Source organism: Crocuta crocuta, unplaced genomic scaffold, assembly GCF_008692635.1.
Source record: "Crocuta crocuta isolate KB4526 unplaced genomic scaffold, BGI_CrCroc_1.0 scaffold98, whole genome shotgun sequence".
Taxonomy (NCBI): Eukaryota; Metazoa; Chordata; class Mammalia; order Carnivora; family Hyaenidae; genus Crocuta; species Crocuta crocuta.
Window position 1 is genome coordinate 671342 of NW_027532593.1, and position 10237 is coordinate 681578.

General features: G+C 46.5%; 1 protein-coding gene across 2 annotated transcripts in view; it reads right to left on the bottom strand.

The window, feature by feature from the left end:
- Positions 1–10177, bottom strand: part of MAML2 (mastermind like transcriptional coactivator 2) — a 346655-nt gene extending 336478 nt beyond the window's left edge. For both annotated transcript variants that reach the window (XM_077779938.1, XM_077779937.1), the window contains exon 1: positions 8374–10177. In XM_077779938.1, the coding sequence (XP_077636064.1) occupies positions 8374–8886 (513 nt within the window). In that variant the 5' untranslated portion in view covers positions 8887–10177. The remainder of the gene's footprint in view (positions 1–8373) is intronic.
- Positions 10178–10237: the final 60 nt, after the last annotated feature.

Sequence of the window (10237 nt, forward strand, 5' to 3'; positions counted from 1 at the left end):
AATTTTTTAAATTTTTTTCACATTTAGTCATTTTTTTAAAAAAAATTAACATTCATTTTTAAGAGAGAGCTAGAGTGTGAGTCGGTCGGGGCAGAGAGAGAGGGAGGCACATAATGCGAAGCAGGGTCTGGGCTCTGTGCTGACGGCACAGAGCCCGATGCGGGGCTCGAGCCCACGAGCAGTGAGATCCTGACCTGAGCTGAAGTCGGAAGCTTAACCAACGGAGCCACCCAGGTGCCCCAGAAGAGAATTTTTAAAACGACAATGTCAATGATCCTCTATCAACATATGGACTTGCCATGACAACTCCGCAAGAATGCTGTTAAAACAGCATAAAACAAAACAAACCCAACATGAGTTTGACTCTACATTTCCTAAGAATATTATGCTTCAAGAGGAAAAGGGGGATTAAGTTTAAACGATGGGGAATAAACACACTAACAAAAAAAATTTTTTGACTACATTCTTTGCCCTGAGTTAGAACCAATAAATCCACCCCTGCCCAAACATCATCCACCCAAGACGATTCCTGTTCCTACCCTGTCACTTCTTCAGAGAAACATCATGCTTTGGATTAAGAATCATCCTCACCAGAACTTGCTTTGAAGCCTCATCAGCACTGTCCTGTTTCTTATGGAATCAACCTTCAGGAGGTACCGAGCAAAGAAGAGATTCTCAGCTCAGGACCCTATCGCAGCGTGAGATTTTTCCACACACTCCAGGTCAGGGCTGGGAAGAGGGCAAACTCTGCCGCCATTTATTTGCAGTGGCCCTGAGCCCGAGGATCCCTTAGCAACCTGAGCCAGGGATCTGGCTTTCAAAAGCAGAATTTTGAATCTCCACAGCAGGGAGCCTCTAACTGTTTGTGACTTTGTGACCAGATTCACTTAAGAATTATTCATCAGTCTGAATTAATAATTCAGTTAAATTGGTAAATTTGGACTCTTCAGTTCTCACAATTCCAAACTCTGAATAGACGGTTTACATTTCTCATTTACCCACAAAGCCTACACGCACACTTATGAGGCAACTGAATGGAAACCCAGCCTCTGTTCCAGAAGAAGTCAAATAAACAGGCTAGTCAAGTTCTAGATCAGAGGTCCTCGAATCCCAGGAATGGAAGAGATAAGAATCAATCCCGTTCTCAAGAAGAACACTATTAAACTCATGCTAGGGAAATGCAAAGCTATCCCAGATGACATCTCCATATTAAACTATTTAGGGAAACTGGATGATACAGCATTCTAATTAACATTAAGGTGAAAAGCCATGGTCTCCCACAAAACGTCTCTGACACATTCTGAAGACGGACTCCTGAGCTGGAAAAAAACCATGAATCTGAGTCAGGTATGTCCCTTTTCACAGTAATAACATCAACTAAATTTTACTGCCTCTGCCAGGGGCCAGGCAATTACCTCATTTAATCAACAATGTGAAGTAGTGCTAATATTATCATTCCATTTCACAGCTGAGGAGACTGAGGCAGGAGAGTTTAATTACCTGAATCAAGAAGACATAGCTATTAAGTGGTGGAGTTGTGACCTGAAACCAGGTAGTCTCACCCCTGGTCCCAGGCTCCTAACTGCAAAAATGCTGCCTTGCCTCCTTCAGCCAACTTCCACACCTCTGTTTCCAACCCTATCCACACCCCTTTCAGCTGTAAATACTAAGAGGCCAAGCCTGTATCAACTTGCTTACCATGGATCCCTGAACTTTCATGCCATAGAATTACTGCAAAAACAATTCTTTGTTGAATTAAGAGATCATTTCTTCAAACTCTGTAAAGCACCCATGTCCATAATCTCGATATAACATTTCAGGACCTTTGCTAAAGTTGTTTAGACTCCTGGAGAGCACAGTACATGTAAATACTGTTATTTGCCCATTTTCACAGCCATTCCTTCGGCTGAGGTAGGGCCCAATTCTCTAGTCTTCTTCAAGACTTGAGAACATGGGAACATCTCTTTTCATCCCCCCATACGGAAATGGGACAGCTTAGATTCCTTCACATCTGCCCCTTAGATATGCGTAGGGAAGGGCCAACGCTGGCAGCCATAGAGAGAGCCCATTTGCTTTGGTCGGCAACCTGACATCATGCCTTCAGTCCGAGGTTGGGGGGGGAGGGTGTTTGGCTTTTCTCCTCTGCCGTCTAGTCCAACAGGAGCCTTCCCTGTGCCAAGGGAAAACAGGGGAAACTGAGCCTTAGGGCAAGTAAAAGAAATGGAACACATCTGCATTATAAAGCAAGCAAGCAGGAAGGTAAGTAAATCTCAAAGGCTATCTGGAGTCACAGCTTCTCCTAAATTTCTGCTGCTGCTTTTTTTTTTTTTTAAATGCAAAGGCCTTTTCCAAATTCGTAAACAAGCAAATTCATTTGTTGAGAAGATAAGTTTACACATCAAGAGAAGACCCTTTACTCACAGGGCAATTCTTACTGGCACTGGAAGGCCTAGGGAGCCTGGGAAGAGAGATGTGCCTAGTTGGTTCTGCCTCTCGTAGTTTGTCTTCTGTGTCTAGCTAGTGCGCTTTTAAAAACCATCTCCTTTCAATGCCAAAGGCCATGTCATGCTGCATATAACTCACTGGGAATAAGAGAAGTGTGTAAATAGCAAGGCATTAAGCAGCTCAAGGGACTTGAAGATAGGTAATACAGAACACTTAGGCAATGTGCTATGAGAAGAGGCCGCTGGAGGGGAAATGTAATACTTGTCTTCAAGTGCATGAAGGATTATTATTGCCTCAGAGATGCTGACTCCTCTGAGCCTTCCTTGCTCTACCATTTTCCAGGGCTACTGATTTACTCTTGCCAGAGCTTCAGACCCTCCAGGAAGTGGATCAGCGTCACTTGCCACCCCACCCCCCTCCCCCAACTACTCATACCCAACCATGTCAGTCAGGCTCTGCTCTTTCCCACACCTCACATGCACACCCATCTGTACTCAGCTACCCCATTCCACACTTCCACACTCTCCCTCCCCCACCCCCCACCCCTAAGCCCTGCTGGTGACCCACATAAAGCTCTCCATGGCTGGGGGTTGAATCTCTCTCCTACCAACCATTAACAGTACTCTCGTTTTGAGTACCTACTGTGTGTCAGGCACTGTGTTGACCGTTCTGCTAAAGATCACTAGCTTTGTTTTCCAGATGATGCTACCAGTGCCCCAAAAGATTAACATTGTTTCCCCAAGCTCATAAGCAAGTAGGTGTGAAGTAGGATCTGAACACAGGTTGAAATGGAAAAACCAATGCACCAAATTCTTCCATTTACTATTTCTCTAAGCCTCAATTTCCTTATTTGTGAAGTGGGCCAAATGTTGCTCACTCACTAGGTTGTTTTTTGTTTTTTTTTTTAAGGCATTATATAAAATAGAGAATAAAAGTGCATGGTACATTCTAGGACTCAATAAACACTTATTCCTCTTTTCTTCTGATCTTCTACATCAGTTTTGGTCCATTCTACCTAGCTGGTGCTTTTACTGTTACTTTACTGATTTGGCCCTCATTTGCCCACTCGGCTGGTGAGTGAGCTGGGTCTATGTCTTTAGCTGCATTTCTCTCTATTCTCCCACAGAGCCTGTGAGGGCGTGAGGGAAATTAGCATGAAAATGCAGAAGAAAGAATTTGGAATTGTTTTCATTAAACAGGATCCAGCCTATGAACATATATAAGGGATGGGATTAAAGAACAAGGAAGTAGTAGAATCCATTCAGATTGGCTTAGTTGCATGCATGGCAGAACTGAGGATTTTTTTAAAATTTCCATCCAGGCTTTTTGAGATTAAATACTACAAACACACACACACACAACAACAATTAAAATCAAGAACAGCTAATCACAGCCACTCTTTTAGCCGTACTTAATTACCATGTCTTAGAATATTGGAAAACCCATGTTTGTCTTGGTACTCACAAAAGGCTTACAGGCAGAGGGAAGTCACACAGTATTAAACTGTAAGGTCCAGAACTTTAAGGGTCAGAAAACAACACCTAACAATGACATTATTTCAAAGAGCACACATGCCTTCTAGAAACAAACACTGACCCAAACAAGCGAGGCATCTTGGTCGACATAATAACAGCCCTCGCTCTCAAAGTAAGCCTTCTGTCCATTTTTGATAAAGGACTGTACCAACTTCTTTCTCCACTTGAACTCGTTTACCTTTGTGAGATCTCATGATTATATTTACTTTAAAGAAGTAGTAGAAAGGTCCTGGATATATAAGAACTCTCTCTTTATTGCTTTGTTCTGGAAAACAGAACAAAAATAGGTCAGTTCTTAAGGAAATGATGGCTGCATATATAAATAATGTACACACTCCTATCACTGTCCTGGGCAGGATATTTATCATGGAGACAGCTACAGGCACCCAGATCTGGCCAGTGAACTGTTGCTGTCCTCAATCCCCTACTTACAGCTCCCAGACTGTGAATTGTCAATTAGAAACTTGATTATCATCAGTTAAAAATAACCAGGGAACTCTGGCAATGATTTAACTTGTTTGACTTTCTTAAGCTAACAATTAACATTTTAGACTATTGTTGACAAAATATTTAACTTTCCCATGCCATTTGTGCAAACGACTTTTCTAATACTCCTTTAGACGCTCTGGTGGACACACCTTTCCAAAGCTGCTCTGGTCCATGCAGGGGCCTGTAAAGGACATGCACGCAAAGACCCTAATCACTTTCACAACAATGCACATTTTAACTAGGATTTCCCGGGACCTTCAGGAGCACTTAAATACACTGATAACTCAGTTTTATCTTGGCAGCACTAAATTTGAAATACCAATCCCTCTATTTACAATAAAAGCTATTTCACCATTTGAAACAGACAACTGGAAGCTTAAGTATACTTTTAATCCCTGGAAAAACTGGTATTATGATTCGTTGCTTAGTAGTTTATTATTAGTAATACTAGTAATAATGCCTTGCATTTCTGCAGCACTTGATTTTTTCTTTCCAAAGCCTATTCAGAAACACACATTCATCTGGTTCCCTCAACAAGCTAGGACAGCAATATTGTTCTCTCTGTTTTACAGATGACTGCTAAGTAACTTGTCCTAGGTCACCCCGCTGGTTGGTGATCAAGCAGGCACAGAACCGAGGACGCAGACTCCTTGTCTGATCTGCTTTCTTTCTTCCACACTACATTAGAGAAAAGATAATCTCTAAAGCCAAAGATGACTTGGAACCACTTATCTCTCCGTCCTAGCAACACAGTCTATGCAACAGAAAAAAGAGCCTGTCTCGGGCAAAAGGGAAAGATTAATAACGAACCGCAGAAGCTCTAACTAAACCTTACTGTTCCATGGACCAGCAATTATTCAGTTTCACAGTTCATTCAAAGATTCAAACATACTTCACCAGAAAATGATTTAGTGCCTAAAGCCTGCTCCAAGTGGTTAGAAATGCAGATCTGCTCAAAGCCCTATAATCCAGGCCCTCTGAAAGGCCCTATTCCTGCAGTCCCTGCAGCTATGGGGCTTTCCCCGAACTTGTACTTGAGCTAAATGAAGAAGTTGGCTGAGTAAGGGCTGCAGAATTAGGCTCTCAATGTGGATAGAATTAGAACCAGCTTGGAGGTTAGTCTTGCATTGTTCTTGAAACTCAAGCTCTTGAGAAAACTCAGACATGATATATTTCTTGCAGTATAACAGGTTTCCAATCAACACTACCCCACGGACCAGAAGCTCTCCTTCTACCCACATTCAGATATAACTGACTACAGTCAAGGCATCATGCTAGCAGGCATACAGCATACAAAGCTTTTAGCTGAGGACGCGATGCATATGTGATTTCAGATGATCAATATTCTCTCTCTTTCTCCAAAGGACCTTTATGGCAACTTACGGCATTTGACTGAACTATGAACCTGATACATTCACCAGACAGAACTAAATCGGGTTACAGCCACAGCAATAAAATTAAGAAAGAATCCTAACACTCATTCTGCGCAAAATTTCCTTTAAGTGTTTCTGAAAATAAGAGGAGCCCACGTGAAGTGGGGCCTGCAGATGAATCATTCCCAAATACCCAGGCCTCCCTTCAAACACAATGTTATCAGGTTAGTACACAACTTGCATCACCATCTCGGAGTACCATGCTGAGTAACAAAGCTCCAAATTTAGAAGCTAAAATGGAGAAGGGAATTTCCAATAACCAAATCGTGGGGGNAATGAAAAGCAACTGTTAGAAATAAACTAGTCTTTGTATTCCTAACTCACATAGCATCCCTGCATCATCCCGTGCTTGGAGAGAGACCTCCTTCAAGGCCATGTTTTAGGACATGGCTGGTGGTTAGGAGGCAGAAATCAGATTCTCTCTTAGAACAGGAGTGGTACAACAGCCACCTTTGGCTTCTGCAGCAGTAAGCCTCCAGTCGCGAAAGGCAGGACGCCGTTCCCCTCACTACCCAGCATGGATATTGCTATGGTGAGGTTATAATAACCATTGAAGTTGGTTTCATTTCACATCCCAAAGCGCGTCCCCAAGCCCCACACAAAATAAAGGCAGCAAAAATCCAAAGAACATGGCCAGAGGCAGACACACCACCTTCCTTGCGGAGGCTGGGATGTGAGCGCTACATCCAGTCTTGGCAGCTAGGACAGAGATGGGTCTTCTCCACCGAAAAAGGCTGGGCGCCTCGTTCCCTATATCATCCCCAGAAACACTTACCAGGAGACTGTGAAGCACACAAAGCGGTATTATTGGGAGACTTGCAGACAGATTATAAATTTACTGGGGACAATCGAGGCATTTAGATACTTTTGGCTGCAGATGCCAGTGACACACACATACATACAAACCTCATTCTTCTCTCCATTCGAGTGATTCTCCCCCACCCCCCATCCCCATTCACCTCAGCATCTCTCTTTCACAAAACAAGCTCCCACTGCTCTCCTAGGGAATGCCAGGGAGAGCTGGGGATCGAACAGGTGGTAGGGAAAGGAATTGGGCCTTGAAGCTCTAATATAACCCCACGGGTTAACCGTATTCAAGGATGAAGGGACTCACATCGGGCAGTGGAACTGTTTGCAGTTACTGCTTGTCTGGAATTGGTGTCAGGAAGCGGCAGTTCAAGGCATCCCAAGCAAACTCGTGTGTGTGTGTGTGTGTGTGTGTGTGTGTGTGTGTGTGTGTGTGGTGGGGAGAGGACCACTATCCTAGCTCCCAGAATTTCTGGAAACCTCATCACCACAGAGCCAGGCCAGGGATAAGAGGGAGCCATGAGGAAGCATCCCAGAGGCCTGGCTGGAGGACGTCCTGTCTCTAGAGCTTCTTTCTCAGTTCCGCGGTGGCCTTCTCTCCTTTGGGCTTTCTGAGTACTTTTAGGCTTGCATGGCCATTTCCTGTTGCTGACTTTCATTAGGGCTGGCCCGGGCAAACCAGAGCTGTGCTGGGAGCGGACACTGAACTTCAAGGGCCCCAGAGACCTCAGAAATGGAGGAAGCCTGCAGGGCTGCAGGGCAGGGCTCCACCTTCTACCCAGAGGCCACTGGCCCAGCAGCTACACGGCAGGAGTCACCTGACCAGGACGGGCACCGAGGCCCAATGATTCAAGGGATACTCCCTCTGGGATGGGGTGTGTCTATGCCTCTGAGGAAGAACTTCCAGCCGGAAACTTAATCAGAACTTTCAGGTTTGAGGTGCTGTCACCAGGAGCGGCTAAAGACAGGGTACTTCCTAGGACGACAGCATGTAAAGAGCCCCTTCGCGCTGCCCCCCTTAATGAACGCCGCCCGCTGGCACTACCTGATCGGAGTGTGTGTGGCAGTGGGGAGTCGAGAGGAAATCAGGGAGAAGCCTCACTAGTCTTTGGGATGTTTCCCCCAAGTGTGACTTTTGGCTGAGGGGACACTTCTCAGAACTTCTCTGTGTTAGAGGTCACCACTCATGTTCTCTAACCCAAGAAGGGGCCACTTCAAAGAGGGAAGGGGAATTTGGAAAAGAAGGAAAAAGCTTGGATGAAGGTCGGCTGGCCTGATAAATGCATTCAGGCTCAAGAATGGCTTGTTGGGCCTAATCAGAGCTGGCTAGCCAAGCAGGAGGGTCTGGGAGACGGGGCCTTCCTCAGTGGCTCACTCGGGTCTTGCCAGCATGGAGCCACCTCTGGTCTCCAGAGAGCCTGTGGAAAACTCAGGATTTGAACCGCTTAAGAAATACCCTGCAAGTGTAGGAAGACCCATGGACGAGCACCAGCGGAACATGGGGAGTAAGACTACGAACTGCACACCCAACGGCCTTGGAGGCAGTCGGGTCACACCTCGGCCCTTTTCGCTGCTGTCCCCTCCACAGCAGGCCAAGGCAAGCTCTACCCTCACACAAGGCCACCGCACCACAGCCAGAATCATGAGAAAACCAGTTGCCTTACCGCAATCAGGGCTGAGTTCCTCTGGTCCCCGGGGGCTGGAGCCTGTGACTGCTGCTCCCCGTCGATCCCACCACCGCCACCACTATTGCTACTGTTGAGCAGGTGCTGCTGGTGGTGATGGTGATAGTCCGGTGGGGGCGGTGGGGCCGCTGTCGCTGCTGCTTGCGAGGCCGTAGGAGGGGCAGCGGGGGGTGGCGGAGGGGCTGCCGTGGTGGCGGCCGTGGCAGTGGCCTTGGCGTGTTTGCCAGCCTTCCTTGCGCCCTGGCCATGCTGTACCAGGCTCAGGAGCTGCAAGGTGCTCTCTCTTTCCCGGTCTGAGCTCTCAGCCCTACCACGTTCATAGCGTCCTTCACAGCTCAGGTGGTGCTGGCGGCAGACGGCGATCCGAGCCCGGAGGCGCTCCACGATAGCACTGTGCACTCTCGGGGTGACTGAGCCCCCTCCAAGGAGCCCCGCCCCAGGGGCCCCCCCTAGCCCTCCTGTGGGGGCCTGTGGGGGCGCTGTGTCCCCCATGTTACTGGACACAATGCTGCCTCTGGGATGGTGAGGTGGAAGGAGGCTAGTGCTGGCTACTGAAGGCAAATCTGTTTTTGACAATGTGAGCTCAGTGTTCAGGGCCACATGAATAGAGGTCTTCAGAGGTTGGGGGGAGCCGTGGAGAAGGTGTGGGGGAGGGGAGTTGGTCAAAAGAGGGTGAGGAGACAGAATAGAAACCAATCGGAGAGGCTTAGTTGGAAACAAACCCTTATCAACTTACTCTAATTGCACTTGACAGCTCTTGAGAAGTTGGACAGAGTTGGTGGGGTGTTTCCCCCCCACCACGCTGACAAGAGCCGCTAGGCACTTTGTAAACACGCGATCATGGGGGTTAGAGCAAGAATTCAGGGATTGTCAAGCCAGAGACAGAAACAGACAGCAAAGGGAATTGAGAGAGGTATTAATAGAGAGCTGGACTCCCCCTCACCTAGTTGTTTCAGAAAAATTTTTATGGGGATGTTTCTGCACAGAAACACATCTCTACCACCTCTAGGTAACCTGCAGCCTTTACTTTTCCTCGGGGTGGAAAAAAAAGTGCTGTCTCAGAAAATTTTCGAAGTCAATGTTCAGAATGTACAAAAAATCAAGAGAGACTGTCTTTTGGCTTTTAATTTTTCCTCCCTCTCCCCTTGCTCCGGTGTTTTCTCCTCTTTGGGGTACTGTAGGATGTTGTCTTTCCCCCCAAAGAGGGAGATCGCTTTTCAATTGTTAACAATGTCAGTAATTGGACTTTTGGACCATGCTTTTTTCTTCGGCTAATCCAATCACCGGTAAAATCCTCATTCCCTCTAAGGTTTCCTAGCCTTAAATGAAAGCAGTCTGAAGTCGCTAGCCACTGAGAGAGATCCTTCAACACATTTTTTTCTTTCCCGCTTACGCTTCCTCACCCCCGGCTCTATTCTAACACAGTATCAAGAGAGAAACTCTTCCGAGAGTAATTTACAAACGATGGTCAAACTTACAAACTTCCAGTAAATTGCATCGAGTCATGTCCAGCCACTTTTCTGTCCACTTTTGTACATTCCATCCCCGGCCAGTGGATCTGAGGGTCTGGACTCGCAATAAGCAATGTGGTTCTATCTCTTGTATTGCTCCGCTTTATAGATGGAAAAAAAAAAAAAAAGTAGCTTGTATTTTCCTTTCTCTTTCCCGTCTGTTGTTAGCCGCTTTGCTGACACTGGCTCCACTGCCCGGAGTCACGGCGATACACAGGCTTTCATTGTGCTCCGATAGGAGAGGGAGAGAAAGAGAGAGAGTGAGACAGAGAGGGAGAAAGAGAGAGCCAGCAAGCTGCAGATGGGGGCGGGGGGAGGGGGCGGGCGGGAGA